The sequence below is a fragment of the Talpa europaea genome (assembly GCF_964194135.1).
Source record: "Talpa europaea genome assembly, chromosome: 7".
NCBI classification, from domain to species: domain Eukaryota; kingdom Metazoa; phylum Chordata; class Mammalia; order Eulipotyphla; family Talpidae; genus Talpa; species Talpa europaea.
The window spans coordinates 22,397,119-22,420,630 of record NC_140074.1 but is presented as its reverse complement, the minus strand read 5'-3'; the positions used below and the strand labels follow the sequence as shown (position 1 = coordinate 22,420,630).

The window sequence follows — 23,512 nt, the reverse complement described above, 5'->3', positions numbered from 1 at the left end:
TTGTTTTTTTTTTTTTTGAAGAGTTTGAGTAGGGTAGGTATTAGGTCTTCTTTATAGGTTTGGTAGAATTCACTGGTCCTGGGCATAGGGTGACTTTTTATTCCTCTTTAAATTTCAACACTTTCGATTGGACTATTTAAGCTGTATTTCATTCTGGTTCAATCTGGGAACTTTGGGAGGTTATATGAATTTAAAAATTTGTCTATTCTAGGTTCTCCAGTATGTGGCATATTTGTTTATTTGTGTATTTCTGCAGTATCTGTTGAATTTTTCTTCTTTAACTTCTGATTCTATTAATTTGGGTTTTTCCTCTTCTTCCTAAACATAGCTGATGACTTGTTGATTTTGCTTATTTTTTCAGAAGTAACATTTTTTAATATTTATTTATGCATACAAGAACTGGGGTACAGGCAGAGGTGTAGGGGTGAGAGGATTCACCAGAGACAGAGTGGGGAACAGAACAGGCAGATTGACTGAAATATACTGCTGAGGGGAACACCGGGTGGGTCAGGAGAGATCTTCTGCGCCATGTGGGTAGCTTCCTGGCTGGCCAGAGATCAAACTCATGCTGCGGTGGCTGCAGATAGCTTCGCAGGTTGTGTCTTAACCTCTTGTGCCACCAGGGAGGCCCTTCAGAGTAACATTTTTAATGAAGATGAAAAGATGAGTAAAAGACACTGGGTAAAGTAGGGCAAGAGGCACTTGTGCCGTCACCCTCTTATGACCAGACCAAAACTCCTGTCCTCCTCAGCACTGAGTTCATGCAGAATCCAGACCCCCAAATCCCAGGGAAGACCTGCAAGCTGCCAGCCACAGTCACTCTTGTCACCAGGCTGTCTCCTACCCTCAGAAACAGCCAAAGATACAAAATGTAGCCAGGTCACTCAAAGCAGCCAGCCAGAATCAAGACTCATAATTACAGTCTTTATGCAGGAGAGTATAGGGAGAAAGTCTCTGTTTTCCCTTCTTTGGCTTCAGTTGATTACAGTACCTTTGACCCAGAGTCAGCAGTGCTCAATATACAGTTAGTTTCTGCTGACCTCCTTCCTAGAGAATGCAATGTACTTTTATTAGGATTAGGGATATATCTGTCTTGCAAGTTTCTCCAAGCAGTACTCTCATGAACCCCATGGCTGCCCAGACACCTTGGCTATAAGGTCCCCTGGTGGAATTTCTGCCAAAAATGGAGGCAGTAGATGTGTAAAGCCTGTGTATACTTGACAAGCCTAACCTCAGGGTGGAATCCGTTGTGCAGGCAACCCCTTTGTGAGAACACATGAAATGGTCACCTCATTGGGCATGGTTGTTGGATTTTATCTTATACCCACAACCCTTTAATATTTCACTTAAAGATGAAAAATCACCCTTTTTTGAAGAATAACAAACGGAAAAAAGTGCTCAACTCCTACATGTATGGCTTGGTGATTTTTCACAGAGTGGACACAGATCCAGCACCAGACGAAGTAACATTCCAGAAACCCTCTTCTCACCCCTCTTCTAGTTACTGCCCACCTTGGGTAACCACAATTCTAGACTTCTAACACCATAAATTAGTTTTGGCTTTTTAGCTTTATAGAAATGAAATCACAGCCTGAGTTTTTACATTTTTTGTATTTGTAAGATTCATCCATGCTTGTTACTCTAGTTTATTTTTACTGTTTTGTATAGCATTGTTTCACTATATCATAATTACACAATTCAACTGTTGGTAGACATTGAGTTGTTCCTGCATTTGGTGATTATAAATAGTGTCACTTTGAATAGTCATTTGTGTGTCTTTGATAAGCAAATGCAAATTTGGGGAAGGGAGCATATATATTTGTATTAGTTGTCTATTGTTACATAGTAAATTTCCCCAAAACCTAGTAGTTCATAACAAAAATAAACATTAATTTTCAAAGTTTAATGAGTGAAGAATTTGGAAGGAACTTGCAATGGCAGATCTGGCTCAAGATCCCGGTTAAGGGTGTAATCATCTGAAGGCTAGAATGAGTCGTCAGATCTGCTTCTAAGGCAGCTAACTCACATGACTGGCAAATTGGTACTGAGTGCTGGGGGGCGGGGGTGAGGAGCCTCAATTGCTTCATGTGGAAGTTGCCTAAGATTACCTGTGTGTCTTCATAACATGGCATCTGGCTTTTCCTGAAATGAGTGGTCAAAGAGAGCGAGCCAAGGTTGAAGCTACGTCCTTTTTTGTGACTTAGCTTTGTAAGTCATGAAGCCTCACTTCTACCTCATTCTACTCATTACAAGGAAGCCACTAAGCAGCCCATAACCCAGACTTCATCTTCAGAAGGGAGGAGAGGCAAAGAATGTGTGAACATAGTTTATAATCAATAACTCCACTGCATTTTAAAGCTTGAAATTAACCCATGCTACGGCGCTAAAAACAATAGGTTTATAGAAATAGACATCAGCATCTAAGAAAGACACTTTACCCAGCCTCTTCTATTTACTTAAAAGTTTATGTTCATAGAAAAAGTTTTCAATGTGTTTCCTGGAGATGGCATGATATAATAGAAAGCACAAACTTTTAAGAATCAGACACCTCAAGTCTGAATCCTGAATTCACTACTTGGTAATTATGAGTAGTGAATTATGGCTATTTGGGCAAGAACTCCTCTTATTGTCTCAGATTTTATAGTGGGGAAAATCAGAAATGTTTGCCTCATGTTATCATGGAGGGGGATAATTAAATGGAATAATGTGTGTAAAGTGCCCACTATGATGGGAGGTTCCTTCTGTTTGTTTATTGATCAGAAGTTTATCTAGTAACCATATGTTATCTAGAAGGTGCTGTGATGACCCCTGTGAGTGGTACAAAACTGACTCAGACACAGAGCTTGCCTTCAAGAAGCATATCCTGTTATAAGGTCATTGATAGGCAGGATAATTATAATACATTGAGAAAATGATTAGTGTCTGGACCAGGTATGGACACAATTCTTTAAATATGAATCAATTTTGAATATACAAAAATGGGAGAAATTTTGAGGGGCCAAAAAGTGTTCCAAATCAGCAGTAACAACTCAAGTAAAGACAACGCTAGAAAGCCAGGGGAGCTGAATTGAGAATGAATAACAAAGCAGTTTTTACAGTTAAGATGGAGACTTTAAGTCAGATCAGAGGAGGTAATGAAATAGAGGTTGAAATGGTAATTATGTATCAGAAGAGCAGGAAACAACTGAGAGAGTATATAGTTTTATAGTCTGACAAAAACATTAGGACAAAAGATTATTTTAAACAATTTTCAGAGCTGATTATGAGAGCTGGGCAGGCCCAGCTACTGAAGCATCTACTTGCCATGCTTTTCTTGGCTAACTCCTGTTTGCAAGATCTTTGAGCCTCACATTGTAAACAGAGCTTTCTAAAACTTATCATTAATGAACACTTCCGACAGCCCAAGCAACTGAGCTTTGCCCTTATCATTCCCATTTTGGAGGCTATATCAACAGGGAAAGAGAGTGGGAGTATTTTATAGGCCCTTAGCTTGTTGTAAATGTACTTCTCAAGACTTGGCCATTTGAAATGGCCGATTCATGTGTTCTGTGTGTATTTAACTTCTACTGCCAGATAATGAGCTATTCTTTCTCTTTATTTCCCCCCCAAGAAGACTAATCTACTTAGAAACCTTCACATTTGTGACATTCTCCAGTCCCAGGCAGTGATGGTATTTATACATAAGACAGAGACATTTCTATGCTATGATAGAAGTTTGGAGGAAGTTGGAGTCAATGACCTTACACTTTGAAACCAAAGAAAAACAACCACAAATTTTTCTTTCAGTCTTGCTAAGAAGGTGGATAGATTAACAGAAAAAACTTCTTTTAGTCTCAATATGTGGTACTCTAAGCTTTTATGTGCTCAACCTATATCTTCTGTAGCAACTCCACACACAATTATTTTGATGAAGTCTATGTTCTATCAAATGGACACAATTCATTCTTGGTGCTTTTGTGGATACATATGGGATGTACCACATTATCCGCTTACAAATGAATTTTAGAGCATGAAAGGAGAGGATGGATTATGCTCTTGGGATAGAATTCTTAGTCAATCTCATGTTGCCTCATAGATGTTCATTCTGCATTAACACTGCACAAACAGGAAATGTTCTCTGCACAGATGCTTAGGGGCCTCTTCTTATCTGATTTCTCCCCAGGTGGGAAATCGGCAAGTGGAGTCCATGCAGTCTCACCTGTGGGGTTGGCTTGCAGACCAGAGATGTCTTCTGCTCCCACCTACTCTCCAGGGAGATGAATGAAACCGTAATCCTGGCTGATGAGCTGTGTCGCCAGCCCAAGCCCAGCACAGTGCAAGCTTGTAATCGCTTCAACTGCCCCCCAGCCTGGTACCCTGCACAGTGGCAGCCGGTGAGTTCTCAGAGCATGCTCAATATTGCAGTGACTCAGGATGGGTATTCTCTCCAAGTCATTTTGGCACATTAAAATGATGTCCAGGTCTGTTCATCTCTCCCTTCTTAGTACAACCCCAACCTTATTCAAATGCAGATATTTTAATTGTAAGTACTTTACTCTTTCTATTCTGCCTACCCAGTGTACTCCAGAAGCAATTTGTTGGGGTTTTTTTAATAATTTTATTTTATTTATTTTATTTTATTTTTTATTTATTTATACAAGCACTGGGTACAGTCAGAAGCGTGGGAGGGTGAGAGAATTCACCAGAGCCAGAGCGGGGAGCAGAGCAGGCAGAAGGACCGAAGTACACTGCTGAGGGGAGCAGCGGGCGGCAGGAGAGGGATAGAACCAGCGCTGCAGAGGCTGCAGGCAACTTCGCAACCCAGCGCTCAACTGTTGCGCCACCAGGGAGGCCCCATCCAGAAGCAATTTGAATGATCCATTTGTTACCTGAACATACTCATGTCAAAATTTTCAGCAAACTTAGGGAAAGAAAATTTAAATAAGGACAATGTAGTGGGTTTTCAAAAAAAGCTAAATCAGTTCTGAATTTGGGTCCTTTCTAGTTTTCCGTTGCTGTTAAAAATTCTAAGAGATAAAGGTACGAGGCAATGCTTTTTCTTTCTTTTAAAAAAACCTAATTTTGCTTAGCAACGAGAAAAGTAAGAAATCCTGAGTCAATTCTAGATTTTCAATATTTTTCTAGTCATATGAATTTTAAAGTCTGGAAACTTTTGCTATAAAGTCCATGAACCAAATGCAGCCTGCAGGTAGTTATTGTAAACAAAGTTTTATTGGAACACAGCCAATAAAACACAGCCAATTTATGTGTTATCTATGGCTGCTTTGGCATAACCAGAGCAGAACCTTGTGACCGTGACAGAGAGCGTCAGGGCCCCAAAACAAAAAATACCTACTCTGTCCTTTTTATAAAGTTTGCTGACCCCTCTCTGAAGCATGCATTATAATAGTAAAATCACAACTATCTTATGATAATACCTGAAATAAGTAATACCTATTGATTAAACTTAAATAATCTTTTTGTATGCTTCTAAATAACACAGGATTTGAAATTATATGGGTAGAATCATATTTTGCAGCTTCCTCCCCATCAGGATATCAGAAGTAGCATTAAAGTAACAACAAAGGTGACAAAAATATGCCAAAAAGAAAGGTGATGGAGACATACAGACAGTTTTATTGAAACAACCTTTCTCGAAGTGTCCCAAGTAGAATGATAAGCTATATGGGTATCCTACCTTGGAGGGGAGAGCAGAGCCTCCTCAGCCCCTCACCTTGGTGTGCAGACACTCGTCTTCCGTGCTGTTTCATACCACATCAGCAGAGTCTGCCTTCCCCCGCTGCTGCTGCTCTTGGGGTTGTGATTTAGTAAATTGCTCAAAGAATCAAGTAGTCATCAGTGAGCAAAACACTAAAATGTAAAGCATCTAGAAAAGATATTAATTATATTTTCTTTTAAAGCTTAAGTGTATTGACAAAGTTCATAATTCCATGCTGCTATATGATAGTTTGTGGAAATCAAGTTTATTCTGTACCTTGAACACCAGTGTAACCAGTGTTTTGTTAAGAAGTACATTATTAGCTAACCAAAAATAATACTCATGATTCAGTGAAATGCAGCTTTCATTATCTTCATTCTGGGTTTGAGAAAACTGAAGCTCACACAGCTAGCAAATTTAGGTTTCGCCATCTGCCAAGTTTCACGTGGTCCTTTCCACTGTACCCAATTATTGGAGACAGTTATTACTTGATGTGTCCTCCAAGATTATGTACCTTACCCTGGGCAAGCTATATCCAGAACCCAGGTCTTCTGATTTTTAGTGCATTTATCCTGTTCACTTTAACTAGATGACCTTTCACTGCACCACTCACCATGCCAACTCCAAGACCACAAATCAGCCCAAGTCAACCTCCAACTGCTTGAGGAACTTAATTCCTATAATATTAACTTTTGTTGCTACTATGTACATAGCAAGTTCAGAATAAAATGTTTACTGAAAAACAAAATGATTGAAAAGATAAAATATACCAGCCCACAAGTCCTGAAAATTCTGACTTTATAGTTTACTGATTTTTTTTAAAGATTTATTTATTTTTATACAAGAGCTGGGGTACAGGCCAGAGGTGTGGGAGGGTGAGAGGATTCACCAGAGACAGAGCAGGGAGCAGAACAGGCAGACAACAGAAACACACTGCTGAGGGGAGCAGCGGGTGAGACAGGAGAGGTCTGCAGCATCATGTGGGATTCTCGCCGGCCAGCCAGGATTGAACCTGCACTGCCAAGGCTGGGGACAGCTTCACAGCACGGTGCTCAACCCGCTGCGCCACCAGGGAGGCCCTACTGATGGATAAACTTCCTAGTACTGACTTAGCAGTGAACTTCAATGAGACACCAGCCCCTCTTCATCAGCCACATGCAATGCTGAGTAATGGCAGTGAGCTCTGCTGTTCATTCAGTTTTTAAGCACATCCATAGACATACCTGTTTAGTTCTATTGCCACCACCCACACACCCAGTGACAGTAACCCTGTTAGCAATCATAGTTTTCCATAGAGTCTGTGTATCTTCTTTTTCCCATCTACCTTGGATTTGTTAAGCATTTGGAAAACTTTTCTCTTTCATTCCATTAGGGAGAAATCTTTAGGGGATGAGTCAAACCTAAGTCCTATCCTTTAAAGCTCATGCAACAAGCCACTGACCATACCTTATTAGGACCTTTAGAAAGTATCTTCTTTCATACCTAATACATAATAGTTGTGAGAAATATTCAAATGTAACAAGAAACAAAGAACATAGAAAGTGAATGCTACCACCAGTGATTTCTGTCCTCCACAGAAAACCGCCTGAAGCATGTGGTGCATAGAGTCTATTTAAAGAATCCTTGGTCAGATTTATAAATCTCTCTAAACCTTGAGGAAACAATAGATGGTTATTCTTATATTTTTCCTAGAATCCTACATCTTTGGGTTGACTTCATTTGGCAAAATCAGTTATTACTGACCACTTGTTTAAGCAAGGCATGGCTTCTGCTATGTGGGAGAATTCAAGGGGAGCTTAGCTGTCCCTGAGTTAACTGGCTGTGCTCAGATACCACTTAGTGAAAATCCCAGCTGCTGACTATACATTTGCCTGCTTAGCTTCCGGCTCCTTGGCAACCTGCTATGCTCTCACAGTTGTCTTTTCCACTGAGCTGCTTGCATCTGCCAGAAGAGAGTGCTGAGGTCTCTAATCCTTGAACTCCTAGTTTACAGTCCTTTTTCATATGAAAAAAAAAAAAAAAGGATATATGGGTCAAAGGCTTCATTTAAAGGCAGACATAACAACCTGATGGACATTGGGTTGTTTTAGAGGCCCCCCTCCGCCTCCCCCCCACCCTTTGAATGGAGCTACCACTGACCTCATACATTTTTTTTCTTCCTGGAGGAAAAAATAACAAATTACATGAATTGTTTCTTGCCTATTTAGGAATACAACCTCTTTTGTCTTTTATAGAGTATTTGCATAACAAATGGCAAATTGCCAATAATATACATTCTCCAGGTCTGTAGGGGACCAGCATGAAGTCCAAGTATTTATGTAAAAATTTTATTTTATTTTACAAACAGTTGAGTAGTCATAAAGTAGAAATGTAATTCTAGCTTTGGCTTGTAGGGCCTTCACTTCTATCTCTTACACAATGCTGTACCCCCTGATTTTATCTCTGGCCTTATATGAAGGACTCATTTTATCAGTTTAGCTTTAAAATCTCTTTACAGGTTTAGCACATTAGTCTCCTGAATTATCTCTGCTTTACTCAGTACGCCCTCAGAATCATCGTCATCATTATCTTTGGTGTTGGCTATAGATTACTTATTACACACCCCACAAAAAGTCATTTCATGCTGGAGTGTTACAGTCCTGTGATTGAGAGCCAGTGTTATATGTGCCACAAGTCAGTCTAACACCTTGATCAAGTCAGTCTTTTAGGATTTCTTTTGTCTGCAACCCTCCATTGACCTGGTCAGGACTTCATCCCTCTGCATGTCTCCCCTAGCCGTCTCCAGTTATGGATTTCCCATCCCAGGTTGTCCATTCCTATCTGCCCCCACTTCTCCCAGCCCACGTGTAGTTCCCTCACTCTCTGCCTGTCAGAACTGGGCAGACGCCCCACCTCTTCTGCTGGGATTCTGCTGTCCTTCTACCCTAACCACATGGCATTCATGGTCAGTGCTGCTCACCTAACAGTCATGCACCTCATGACTCGGACAGGAGCTTTCTCCTCACCTCTGAATTAGACCATCAGGTCAGTGATGGCAGAAGATGACCACGTGACCCCGGTACATGTGTGTCACAGAGACAGTGCTGAAGCCTCTATGATGCTGCCCTGGATGGAATTTACTACATTTACTTCATTGAGCATTTACTACATTTACTTCTCCATTTAATAAGAGCAGCACTTTGTTTAATAACAGTCACACACAGTTCTAGTCACTTTATGTATTTAACTCATTTAATTCTCACTATCCTGTGTGACCACCATTTACACATGAGGAACCTGAGCATTGTGAGGTTAACATGAATTTAGACTTATATTGAACTCATTCCACTGCTCTTGCATTTTCTCTTCTTTTTTTTTTTAGATTTATTTATTTATTTATACAAGCACTGGGTACAGTCAGAAGCATGGGAGGGTGAGAGAATTCACCAGAGCAGGGAACACAACAGGCAGACTGATGAAATACACTGCTGAGGGGAGCAGCGGGCGCGGCAGGAGAGGTCTGTTGCACCATGTGGGACCCTCACCAGCGGCCAGGGATCGAACAGGCACTGCAGAGGCTGAGGGCAACTTTGCAGCCCAGTGCTCAACTGCTGCACCACCAGGGGAGGCCCTGCATTTTCTCTTTTTACCCCCACAGCAAACTTGTGAAGAAACCAGACTCATAGAGCTGTAAATCACATAGTCAGTAAATGGAAGACGGGCCCTGTATGCTTCTGAACCCACTCTCTTTTCCTTCCCCTCTGCATGCAGCTTTCCCAAAACCATTTTATCATTTGCTCTGAAGTATTAAATTATGAGGAAATCTGATAGTGGTCTTAAAATCAGCAGTTTACAGAACACTCAGCATTTGTTGCCTTATCCAATCCAGGGCCATTAATCGGTGTATGTTTCTTATTGCTTCTATAAGAAATTACCACACACGTAGAGGCTTAAAACAACATGAATTTACTTGTTATAGCTCTGGAAGTCATAAGTCTGTAATCAGTTTCACTTAGCTAACATCAAGGTGTCCGCAGGCTGCAATCCTTCTGGAGGCTCTAGGGGAGAATCTATTACTTGCCTCTACCAGCTTCTAGGTGCCACCTGCTTCCTTAGCACATGGCCCCTTCCCCCACCTTCCACGTGCTTCATGCCAACTTCTGATTCTATCCATGCATCCTCTCTCTCTGACTCTGATCCTTGGGTCACCCTCTTATAAAGGCCATTGTGATTACATTAAACCCAGCTGGATAATCCCAGTAATCTCTCCATCTCAAGGCACTTAATTGAATCACATCTACAAAGTCCCCCTGACCGTGTAAGATTCCAGGGATTAGGATGTAGATATCCTGGGGTCATATTTAGCCATTGTAACCCGCTTTATTGTGAGCTAAGCTTGAGTTTCTGTTTGCACAGGGTCCTCAAGATTCAAAATCTGCCTTTTACTAACTCTCATCACTATAAATTGAATATGCATCGATCTTCTTTCTTTACTTATTTTTATCCTGGGGTCATATTTAGCCATTGAAACCCGCTTTATTGTGAGCTAAGCTTGAGTTTCTGTTTGCACAGGGTCCTCAAGATTCAAAATCTGCCTTTTACTAACTCTCATCACTATAAATTGAGTATGCATCGATCTTCTTTCTTTACTTATTTTTATTCTCAAAAGTAAATTTAAAAGAGAAATGAGAAGAGGAAGGTAATAGAGGAGTTAAACGGAAATGGAGTCCACTCTCTGAAGCATAATTTATATTTCTTGATACTGCATTATATTTTATCACTGGGGTTGTATACTACCGACTGTACACACACGCGTGCACACACACACACACACACAGAGCATACATATGTGCAGAGATTGAAACAATCCCCAGAGACTCTTATCTTCCCCCTTCCTTAAAACTATGATTATGTGGTTATTTCCATATAAACCCTTTTTTAGAATCAGGGTTACAATTCAAAATGCCTAGGGTTCAAGTGTGCAGAAGTTATGAGAGAGAAGAACTCACTGTAATGTTCAGAAAAAGAGAATTTTAATGATAACTATAAATGCTTGGAAATTAAATTTTTCATTTTCTAGATTTAAGGACACATTAAAGTACGACTTAGGTCTGGATTAGGGGGCTGAATTCTGGCAGGAAGAGTCATTTTAGTCATCAGTTTCATTATGTTCCAGTGAATAAAATATAAATCCTCATAAGTTAGAGTCCACATTTATTTAAAATATTATATCCCAGGGAGGTAGAAAATTTATTAACATGTTTGTCATTTTTTAGTAGTGTATTTCATACAGAAGTAGATGCTGGATCCTACCTTTAGAAGCAACAATGCATGTATGCCAAACAGATCAGAAGTGAAGTTTACATGTGTAGCAGTTTTGTTTGTATTTATTGGCAGAAAGCTCTTTAGAAAATTGCTGTGAATTTTAGTGAGTCCCAACCCCATGCTTCACATAGTAACAGGGAAATTAAGCCTAGAAGATACTCCCTTTTTGTACTTCCAGAGTTAAGAAAGTTTAATTGCTATTAGATAAACAAGATAATACTAATTCACAAAATGGTTGGGGTAGAAATTCTGTTCTCTTTTTAATAATCTTGTTTAGTAAGTGAGATCCTGGTCCTCATTTTCTTTGTTTCTCTGAGCGCTAATTCAGTTTGGCTCATTTTTGGTTTCTGTTATATCCCAAGCACTGTCTCTGACTGCCTTTTGGGCTGCTCCACCTCAAATTCCAAAGATCTAAAACCAAACTCACTAACATACCTGTCAGCCACCTCCCTCAGCAGACCTAGGCTTTGTTCTTTGACCTTATGGTGTGGGTGACACCCCACCCAGCCTCTTCTCCACCTGTCAACTGGAACCATTTCAACCACATCTATCCTTCACACTCCATCAATACCCACTCCGTCAATACCACTCCGTCAATATCAATACCACTCCGTCAATACCCTTCACACTCCGTCAATACCACTCCGTCAACCACATCTGTCCTTCACACTCCATCAATACCTCACAACTACCTAAATTATGACAGCCTTTTATTTGGCCCCCGTGTTTGCCTCATTTAATTCTCATCCAGTGTTCCCCAACCTGGTACTGATAATTCTTTACTACAGACCCTCCGTCAATCCTTTAAAGTCTTAATACGTGCAGAAAACCATAGAAAGGTAAGTCATGCAAATAGGGGTAAGTCATGCTTGACCAGGAAACCCATTTTCCCTGGTATGCCCGCTAATATCTCACAGGACAATACTTTGTGGAACCCATTGGCTTTTGCTGCCTGAGTCATTCTCTACCAATTGGATTATGCTACCCCCTACTTAAAAACTCTTTAGGGTATTTTATAGTCTTAAAATTGTGTGAAAATGATATCTCCTCATCTGATTTCTAAGCATCTCCCAGCTATCCTTTCCTCTGAACCACATGCTCCATCTTCTTGGGACTCCTCAGAGCAGTTCAGACTTGTCATACTCCTTCATACCCAGGTCCATGCACACAGAGCCTGACTCTGCCAGCACTGCTCATCTCCCTGGCCAACCCCACATGTCAGCACCTCTGTGGGCCCTTTGCTACTGTTTCCACAAGACTTAATGCACTCCCCTCTTTATTCTCTTTTTTTGTAAAACTGATGGCATTTTTATTCTTTCTTCCTTACCATTATCCCTTTTATATGCTGTTTCCTCCACCCTAGCCTCAGAATCCTCACGGTGTTTACTAATGCCCACTGTTTTTACTATTTTACCTTATCAAATTCTTTGCTATATCGATGTCCAGTATTTTTATTGTTCTGACTTGCTTTATGTACACAATTCTCTCAAACTCCTTCCATTTTGCTGATTATGACTGCATTTCATCTTTCCATGTGGGTGAATAGTATTTCATAGTATGGCTATGCCACATCTTCTTGAGCTAATCGCCTCTTGATGGCTATTTAGGCAGCTTCCATGTTCTAGGCATGGCAAATAATGCTGCTGTGAACAGTGTAGAAAATACAGTTTTTTTGTATTGATGGTTTAATTTGTTTGGATAGATGCCCAAGTGGGGTTCCTGGGTCATACAGTTTTTCTATTTTTTAGTTTTTTAAGATAATTCAGATTGCTTTTGATAAAGACTACACCAGTTTATATTCCTACCCATAGAGTTTAAACTGATGACATTTTATAGTAATTTTCTTTCCCTCTTACTGGATTGCAAAAATACCTGAGACTTACTGGCATTTTTTTGTTCATCTTAAATCCCTAAAAACAGCACCTGTAAATGAGCAAGTAATTCAATGAGTGTTTGATAAAAGAATGAGGGAGTGAATGAAGAAGTGAGCGAAATGAGTTTGAACCTAAAAGCAGAGATATTAAGTTGAAATTGGAAAGTCAACCTTAAAAACAGAATATATGTTTGTTGGCCTCAGTAATATGACTTGAGAAACCAAAGACATGAATTCGGTCTCAGTGAATTAAACTAGCATAATGAAATGTAAAGTGTCAATAAAAGCAAAATTATGTGCTCATCATGGGAAAATCTCAAAAAATATCGGTCAATTGGGTCATTGCATTTTTTTGCTTAGAAACAACTTTTAAATATTTCCCCTACTGCATATTTCTTTTCTTATAAGACAGACAAATTCTTGACCTTGTATTGTGAAGCATGCATGGCAGCTAGAATAAGCTATATTAAATGTTCTTTTTGGTTATTTTTTCTGTTTTATGCATGTATTAAAAAAATACTCCATACCAGGAGAGCTAGCTCTTCATACCACAATATTATTTTAAATGATGATTCATAAAAGCAAATTTTTTTAATTTAGTTTTATTAAATTTCTCTTTAAAATCCCTTTTAAAATCTTTTCTCCTTTGCATTTTGCCTCTCCAAAACTGGTCAGCCTCACCCGGTAACTTATTCACAAAGGCATCACAGACTTTGGAGCCTCTGTTAATTTGAAATTTCATCTTCTACAATTTTAAATTTCCAAAAATACCTGTTCCTCACTATAAACACACCATGGAAACTTTTTGAGCAAAGATGAAACAAGCATTTGAGAGCAAATCCTAACTTTATTAACTCAGCTCGGTGGCTGTCTCTCATACCTTGAGGCCCAGCACACCCAGCTCAGTGCAGGCTGCATTGGCTGAAAGCACTGCTGACTTACTTAGAAGCAGCTTCTGGCTAATGATAAAACAGCCTGATAAAAGGTAGATGTTCAGCCCATCATCTGGATATTTGTTTTACATCTTTAAAACATCTGGATTTGGGGCTCTTTCGTTCATCCAATCATCAATTCCACAAACTTTTATGAAGTACATGCTCTCTTCCCAGATGCTACATAAGGCACTGGGGAATAGAAAGATGAATATATTTCCTTTACTCAGAAGACACCTAATCCTGTGTGCGTGCATGTAGGGAGGAGGAGGGAAATAAGGAATAACCCCTGCAGGAGGAGTACCGTTCCAGGACAAGGTAGGGTGGGAGGTAACTCATTCACCTTGAGGTGTAAGGGGTAGAGAAGTTTTAAGTGAAGAAGTCCTTTGGACTCAGTCAAGGGCAGTCAAGGCTCAGTCAAGGACATCTGAGAAGTTTCTAGATGGACGAAGAGGTGGAGGGCATTTCTCACTAAGTCAGCATTATGATTCTGCTGATCAGAGAAAGCATCTGTGGGTCCTGGGAAGAGAAAAACATAGCTAAAGCACTCGCCTAAATCTTACTGGCAAGGAAAGTGGCTGGAAATCGCAACACAGGTCAGAGTGTGAGGACCCTCAGGATGTTTGGGAATCTGAACTTTATCTTCTGGGCACTGAGATTTTCCTTAAAACATGTGGAAATCAAACTTCAAAATAACAAATTGATTCTTTTGTTTTACTTTTCTTGCAACTGTTTTGTCATTATATTATCCCAGACTTGTGTACAGTGATGGATGTCAGCTGAGTGTCTGTATGATCAATCAGATCCTATCTGAAAACTGATAATCCTGTTATGTTGTGTTAAGTGAGTGGTGACACAGGATAGCACAATTTTATGGCATCTCCACTCTTGAAATAAGACCAGTTATTTTCATTATCTCCTGCCTTGATTTAATAGAGAAAATTAACCACATACCCTAAGAAACTTTAATGAACAGCTTGAAACTGAGAGCTACTTATTTAGCTACTTATTTCTTTTTGGAGCATCAATTTGAATTGAATGGAAGCCCACATGCCTCATAAGATATTTAGAAAAAAGAAATTTCAGCCTTCAAACATTAAAGAGATCTGTACTCCTACAAATACGGTATTACTAATAAAATACCTAAAATGTCAGTCACCAGGTAACAGAAGTTTCAAAAGTGCATTCTTTATGCTGGACAAACTCAATAGGACACATGGGGAATTTGACTGTGAATTATAATCAAAAGATTCAAAGAAAAGTGTTTAGTCATTTTGAGGATTAGAAGATAGTGCTGTTATGAATCAACCATTACTTCTTTCAGAAAAATACACTGCACTTTCACTACAGTGTACCCATTTAGCTGTAGATCATACCAAATTGTCACATAACTTCAGCATCAAAATGTCACTGTACTATTCAGCTCATACCCTGTCCACCTTTTTATTGAGGAAACCAAGAAATCATTAATTTTAAAAGAAAAGTGAAAAGATATAGAAGCAAGCAAGCTAGAGAGGGCTCTCTCCAATCCTAAAGTCTCTCACTAAGGATATAACAATATCATATTTAAACACATTTCTCAAACACTAATATGAGCAATAAGAGAAGCAAATTGTTGCCTTAATAGAGCTATAGTCTAATCAATTATATCTGAAAGGATGAGAGCTAGTTTTTTTAAATATTTATTTATGCATACAAGAACTGGGGTACAGGCCAGATGCACAGGAGGGTGAGAGGATTCACCAGAGATGTGGGGAACAGAATAGGCAGACTGAAATACGCTGCTGAGGGGAGCAGTGGGCAAGACAGGAGAGGTCTGCTGCACCATGTGGGTTGCTCCGTGGCCAGCCAGGATAGAACCGGTGCTGCAGAGGCTGCAGACAGCTTCACAGTGCTGCGCTCAACTGCCTGTGCTACCAGGGGAGGCCCTGAGAGCTATTTTTAAAATAAAATGAGGTTAATGGAATAGAGACTGCTTTGGTTACTGTAGGTGGAAGATTTGGGAGAGCCTCTCCAAACAGGCAAGAAAGGACTTGAACCTGAATGATTAGAAAAACTAAGCCATACCAAGTTAAAAACATTCCAAATAGTAGTGGAAGGGTAAAAGTGCCATAGGAGAAACAAATTTTAAATGTTTGAGGAACAAACAAAAAACAAATATGGTGGGAATATACAGGAAAAGAGTAGAATTACGTGAAATTAAATTGCAGAGGTATGTGAAAATTCTTCTGTTCACTGTCAAAATGTGGAACCTAGAACCGTGCTTTGTCCATGGTTGGTATTTAATAATGTTATGTTGAATGAAGTTGGAAGATCTGAGTTAGATATTCTTGATAGTCCATCTGGGCAGGGGCCAGAAAATGTAGGACTTTGCAGAACAGCGTTAGATGAGTTTGAATTTTATCCTAATCACAAGGGAAATTCATTCAAACGTTTTTAGCATGGGAATTATCTGCTTTATACTTTGTTTTCAGTAGCACTCTTGCTACTGTACGGAGAGTAGACTATAGAGGAGTTGGACAATATGCTGAATGTCTTGTATTTCTCCTTAGATCTCTTCCCTTTTCCACCTCTGTGCCAGGAGGATAGAAGCCCTCTGGCTTCTAGTTGTATTCAACCAGTGGGATTTTTAGCAGACCTTGAGAAGGAGAGAGGCACTGTCTTTAAGTGTGCCTTCTATCCCCTGCTAGGAGCTATGTGAGAAAACTAGAAACTAGTATACTGATTAAGAAGCTTTGCAGTAGTATAGGCAAGAGATGATGACATCCTAATTTATGGCTTATTGTGGAAGTAAAGCTTGTTTATTTTGGAGGTAAATATGAAAGTATTTGCTCATGGATTGGGTGTCAATGGAGAGATAGTAACAAAAAAGGAAAACCTCAAGATCATTTCCTAAGTTTTGTTTTGGATGGCACCTTTAAATCAATGGGGGAAAACTGAAAGGGAAGCATTCTTAAAATGAGTTTAGAGGGGCAGAATCAAAAAATCTATTTTGGTCAAGATCCTATTTGCATTTAAATGGGCATTTTAAGTTGGCAGAGGGGAGAAGACAGAATTTAAGGTTTAAACTTTTTACTCCCCGCATAATTTTTTCTTTCAATAAATTACAATTTCAGCAAAATTACATTGAGTTCATGGAAGAATTTTTATAATTCATAGAATGGAAAGAATTGTGGAGAATGCAGTCCTCAAATTTGGCAAATTCTTAGGAATCAGTAATCCACATGGTTAGTTGTCTAGTTATAAAAAAAATTCTGAAGAAAGTCTAAGCAATAAAATCTGATTATAGAATAACTGGTTAGAAGCAAGAATTCGAAAGAAATAAGAGAAAGCTGAATGTAAGAAATTATGAAAAAGATTATAAAACCAAGTTTTTAGCTTTAGTTATCCCTAGTAACAAGAAGAGCTATTCTAAGTAAATAGAATTCTTCACCACTAATTTAAATTTCCCCAACCACCAACGTCAGTTCAGTTCCACAAATATTTATTGAGGATTTACATTTGTAGAAGATACTGTGCTAGGCTGTGTGGTTGCAATGCATTAAAGAAAAATATTCTTTAAATTTTATTTAACTGCTAAACATGAACTAAAATAAAATTTTGTTTCTCCTATAAATAAAAAGGCCAAGGAGTCACTAAAATGAGCTAGAGAAGCCAGAACGCTGGGCCACTCATAGGTTGAATCATTAGCTCTGGGGTCAGAGATTTTTCTTGAATCAAGATTAAATGGTACACTAGACCTGCTTTTGGAAAGAACTGTTTCAATCTGTGATGAAAAAAATTGGCTGCAGAGGTGCTCGACCTATGCCCCCAGTTGTGTGGCAAAGCAAGAAGCTATGTTCACACGTAACCATTCAGCTTGGAAATCAGTGGGTCCAGGGAGAACATGTTCTCCAGGGCTACCACGGTGTAGATGAGCTATTTTAGAATGCTGATCCCCAACCTCATTCATGCACCATCTTCTGCAATTCAGGGAATGTCATACAGGGGAGACTGAGGATTGAACTCCAGAAGCACCACCCCTAAGGTGCAGAGAGTAGAGTAAGGCCAGGCTCTTTTATGATAAGCTTGGTGCTTATGAGGTCCCAGCTCTCAGCATGAAGCAGCAGAGAGCTTTCCATTCTTTCTACAAGCAGAGTGGGATTCCTGTCAGCACAGGAAAGATAAGCCTACCATTGACTTGCTCTCCAGCTGCATCCACACCTCAACCCAAAGCATCCGTCAGGAGGGACTCTGTGAATGTTGCACTGAATGGAAATAAAACAATCTTCGCCCCTCTGTCACCTGCATTGAGTTACTTCACCTCTCTCACCTCAGCTTATTTTTCTGGAAAGTGGAAATCAGACCTAACTCGTAGGTGGTAGCACCAGCCTTTAATTCAGTGTCTACTGGGATCCAGCCATAAGAAAATGTGTCTTTCTCCTGTGAGACTCAATTACGTTATTTTTTTTTTTTTTAAACTTAAGGTTGTTCACTACTGGTTCGCATGGTTTGAAAGACTCCATGATTAGAAGGCCTTAGTAGACAAAGTTGCTTGCTTTCCTAACTGCATTCTCCAGTGACCTCAAGCCACAACTTGAGCTTCAAGTTCACAACTGCATACAAAGGGAACATTTGCCCAGGTGGAGTCCAAACAGCCACTGGTTTTAACAGAGGCCTCTGTGGTATTCAGGGTTTCCATTTACTTCATTCCCTTAGGGAATAGTAGAAGGGCATTGTTTGGAGAGAAGGTTTTCAGCCCTAGTTGAGCAAGGAGGTCTAAAAAAAATTCTTTTTAATTTAAAAACTGTTGCCTGGGACATGCCTCTGAAGTTTTTGTTTTAATGATGCTAAGATGGGGATTAGGCCTCAATATTAAGTTTCCAGGTGATTAAAGTGCATCCAGGGTGTGGACCACTGAGTAGGAGCATGACAGCTGGGCCTCAGTGACGTTCTGACTGTACCATGGGCACTGTCTCACCATCCTAACCATGACTGGGCACAAGTCCCCCTTGTGGTTCTCAGGAGAAGGGGAGAGGGGAGATGTCACACTCTCTTTATGGGTATTTCCCTGAAATTGTACATAACCCTTCCCACCTGTCTCATTGGCCAGCATTTCATTACACAGCTGGGTTTCTCTTCAAAGAAGGTTGACAAATATTGTCTGAATGCTGAAAAGTCCTGTGTCCAGCTAAAAATTAGGGCTACCTTTGCTATCAGAAAGGAAGGGACAAATACTTGAAATAGGAGCTAACAATTTGTGCCATTGAGGATGCCTCCCTTCCCCCACCCCACCACAGCTGGAATAGAACTATTAAGTTACATGAGAACAATGGGTGTGGCTCAAGTCCCACTGAAATATGCTTTTCTTTCTGCTCCCATCACCCTGAGAAATCACCAGTCCTACAAGAGAAGAATTCCAGGGGAGTTCTTCAGAAATCCAGGCCTCCAAATCTTTTGCCCCTCCAACATAGTGAAGTGGGTGTTAGCTTGTTGAGAAAGAGCAAGGGCTGCCTTCTCTGAAGATTAATTCTTCCAGATTTACACCAGTGTCAGGAGCTCTCTCATTTCATTCTGGAAGAAGCAGATTATTTTCACTGAATCGTAAATATGTTTAACACTCTATTATACTAACCTTTTAAACCAGTTGTCTTGGGTGGTTGCAAATCATAGCTCAGAAGCAACTTTCTAAGATTTAAAGGCCCTTGAAATACCTGGATCCTATAATTGTTCAAGATTAAGAGTGGAGGGTGTACACCTTGCTATAAAATTCATTTCAAGGAGAGAAAGCAAAATCCTTTGAGCTGGTTCCTGGTTTTTCTTATCTGTCTTTTTTCACTCCTTATTCAGCCAAGGCTTAAGTCAAAGAGGACAGTCAAAGACATTACTCTTCTACATGGAGTTGACACTCTCTTCCTTCCCCAGTGTTCCAGGACCTGTGGAGGGGGCATCCAGAAGCGTGAAGTTCTTTGCAAACAGCGCATGGCTGATGGCAGTTTCTTGGAGCTTCCTGAGACCTTCTGCTCAGCCTCAAAATTGGCCTCCCAGCAAGCCTGCAGGAAAGATGACTGTCCCAGCGAGTGGCTACTGTCTGACTGGACAGAGGTATGTGTGGTCCTCAAAAGGAGATAACGAAAAAGGTATAGGAACAACATGTAGGGTGGTGACATACATCTGAGGTGTGAATCTAGTCCCCTAAATTGTATACAATATTGCAAATCAGTGTTACCCAAAAAAAATCTTTAAAGAAGACACCCCAAAAATATACAGAGGGTAAGAACAGAACAAAATAATCCTCCTTACATTATGGAGCAGTATTTTTCTATGTAACCAACTTTTAAGTAGGCTGCTGGGACATGAGTTAAGCAGCCAGTCCTTACTCAACAATCAGTCATAAATGTTACCCGGGGAACAAAACCAGGCTTCGTTCATGTGGTTGGGGCCCCAGATCCTTCTCAGAACACTGGGTTATTATCCCTCTATCTCCATGTGTCCCCCCACCTCCTGACCTCCCTGTACCTCCTACTCCCAGATGTTTCTAGTCTGTACTCAGGAAGGGCACAGCCTCTTCAGTTCTTCTCTTCCAAGTACTGGACAATAAGCAGCATGATTTATTAGGAAAAGAAGGCCAAGGAAATCCTGCCTTTTTACTGTCAGTTTCCTGGCTGCAAAACTTCAACAACTTCCCAGCAAGAGAATTTGATTTCCCCTGTTGCTTTTGCATTTGGGGAGCTGATGCAGCATCACTCACCATTCCTGACTTTACCTCCAACTAATCTCCTTTGCCAAATAATCCTCCGGTAACATTAGCGTAAATTAATCCATTTACATCCAGCATCAACTTACTTGTTTTCATCCCCATCTCCTACTTGAACTCCCTACAACTCCCTCAGCTTTATGGACCCATGTATGTCCCATAAAGAAGTCTCTCCAAAATTGCTTCACACAAAGATTTAGCCAAGAACACTAGGCCTGAAGTGAAGTGTCCAAACCAGATTCAAAGCCCGCCCCCCACCTTTGTTGCATATGAGCATTTGAATTGGCCTTGCTGACCCCATTAGCTGCTTTGCACAATATTCAACTCCCAGGATGGAGCGGCTGCTGGTTGAAATATATCACAGGGCTACTTCCTTCCACAGAAAAGAAAGCTGCCTCTGAAAATTAAAATACCACCTTTTTCAACATAGGTTCTTAGAGTCCTCATCCTACATTTGATCAACCCATACAGAGTCGCATCAGGTGGTGCCTGCTGAGGACATTGCAGTTGAGCTAAGCTGTATTACTACAGGTCTTATATTTTGGCAGTAAGACAGCTTTCTGGTAGCCTCTCACACCAGATGTCCCAGAACAAAAAGAGGATTTTTTTCATCTACTAAAAGTAATTTTATTTCATCAGATTAAAGGATTGAAAGTATATGGAATGAGTATGTTTGTGTGTGCCAATGGAATTTGTCAATTTTCCGATGGAATGGTGACTTAGGATTTGTTGGTCTAGATGAGCAAATCCTAACAAAAATAGCAGTGCGGGAGAGAACGAAGGTGTTTCCTGGGTGATTGGTTCTGGCTGAAGACCTGCTGAGGGCAGAGGGAGCTGGGGAGGAGGGTTTGTAAAAGGTATTGCCTTGTTAAGCCTGGCAGGGATAGTCTGCCATGGGTAGGTTGCTAAGAACAAGGCTTGTCTGTGTCATAGTTGTCCTTCCATGTTCCTGGAGTTTGTGGCCTCTGAGCATGTGGGACACAGGGAATTTAAAACCTTTCTTTCAATCCACAGATTTGAAGAAGGGACCCTGGAGATTAAGCACTAAGGAAAGGAGACTGCTAAGCTGAGTCCTGTGGGCCCCATTAAGTAAAACAAATCTTTGGAATAGTATTATGGAGAGTTCAGGCTCAAAGACAGGCAAATTTAGGTTGTAATCTCGATTCTACCATTTTTGTGGGCTAATTAACTTTTATAGATCTGTTTGTTTACCTGAATAATGGAGATTATAATAGTGTCCACTTTTATGATTATTGGGAGACTTGAATTAAATGATGTATATCAAGTGTTTTAGGCCCAGTAAATTATAGTTACAATTCTCTTCCATCCCTGCTCATTGTCAGAAGAAGAATAAAAGAAAGCATTTACCTTCACTGGTTAGACCCAGGGTCATGGCCTAGACCTCCCGTGGTCTTTGCCCTCTTCCTAGGGAGGAGGAAGTTATATTTTGGGAACTAGGAGTTGTGTGTTATTAGGTTTTGAGCTATCTGAGTTGATGAATGGAAATTCCAAACATTGGGGAGGGGCTGGGAATGGTGGGAAGTCATTCACTGGGATTAACTGGGGGTGTTCCCAAAGGCTCCACGTTGGCCCTGTCATCTCTACAGCCTTTCCCTTTGCTCTCTGGCTGAGATGAGATGTGCATTCCAAAACCCTCCCCCACCAAGAAAAACTCCCTTAGAAAAAGGAAGACCTGGATGATCTATGGGTGTTTTTTATCCTCAACTATCTGGGCTCAATCTCATGGTTACTGCACAGAATCCCTCAGAGACAGAATTAAGCCAAAGTTTTAGACACTTCAAACAAAATTGCTTTCAGACTCTATTCTGAGAGTAAAACCTCTCAAAAGGCCTTTGCTTTTTTTCATCAAAAGAAGCCCTCTATCTCCTGAAAGACTTGGCTATTAAACATTTTTAAATCATAATTTGGGGAAAGTTGTTACCCCCAAATTACAGGAATGAAATGAAAATCAGGATAGTACATTTTAGTGCTAGAAGGAATTTAGATGATCCAATGGCCTGGATATTCCTTTCAAAATTAAAGCCACAGAGCCCTCTTTTTCCATTTCCCCAGTGAAATGTTACTATGAAGCCAAAAATCTAAGAGGTAAACTGAGCTGTTTTGGTTGAAGCCTGGGTAGAGTTCCCAGATCTCCAATAGATGGGTCTCCAGATCATCTGAGAGGTCCTTGAACCACTTTCCCCACAGCTAGAGAACACGGTTTGAAAATCCCTACTCTAACTTGGTTTCCTTATTTTAGAGATGTGGAAATTGAGCCTTGGAAAGAACCAGGCTTAACCAAAATCATAAACCCATCTTCTGACATGCAGTCTGTTTTTCTGCATGGCAGCCCTAAAATAACCCTACTTTTAAAATTTCCAGGCTCTTTACCTCCATCCCACCTGATCCCTGGATTTGGCTTTGTCATTTACAATAAAATAAAGGATAGTTGGTGTCCGGAATCCACCATTGTCGGGGCACAAAAGCGATGGGTATTTTGCAGCTTAATCATCTTTCAGGGTGGTGTATATCACAGCACTTTGAATAGAGTAGTTCATTTCCATGGGCTAACATATAAAACTTGAAAATATAAGATAATTTTCTTCGGTTTTTACTGTCATTTTTCAAGTTAACGTGGCACACTGCCATGACCCCAGTGCCGGCTTTTATCATCTGAAGCCTGAACTACTGTGGCAGCCTCTTAACTGACATACCTGCCTGCCATCTGTCTTCTCCCATCCCTCCCAGACACTGTTGCCAGATTAACCTTCTCAAAACACCTCTTTCATCATTTTACTCCTCCCTTCGATGGCTCCTCATTGCTTTATGGACCAATTCCAAAACTCCTGTCTGAAAATTTAGTCTCCAATGCCTTGCCCCAAACTACCTCTTAAGCGCCTAACACTCTCGATTTAGTCTCTCTGTCCAAACAGGTTTGTTCTGCCCCCAGGCCTGCCTTGGACCTTTCT

The 23,512-nt window shown here is 40.3% G+C and overlaps 1 protein-coding gene across 2 annotated transcripts in view; it reads left to right on the top strand.

Moving 5' to 3' along the window:
* Positions 1-23,512, top strand: part of ADAMTSL1 (ADAMTS like 1) — a gene marked incomplete at both ends in the record, with an annotated part of 350,834 nt that overhangs the window by 223,921 nt on the left and 103,401 nt on the right. For both annotated transcript variants that reach the window (XM_084239275.1, XM_084239274.1), the window contains 2 exons: positions 4,163-4,373; positions 19,712-19,891. In XM_084239275.1, the coding sequence (XP_084095401.1) occupies positions 4,163-4,373; positions 19,712-19,891 (391 nt within the window). The remainder of the gene's footprint in view (positions 1-4,162; positions 4,374-19,711; positions 19,892-23,512) is intronic.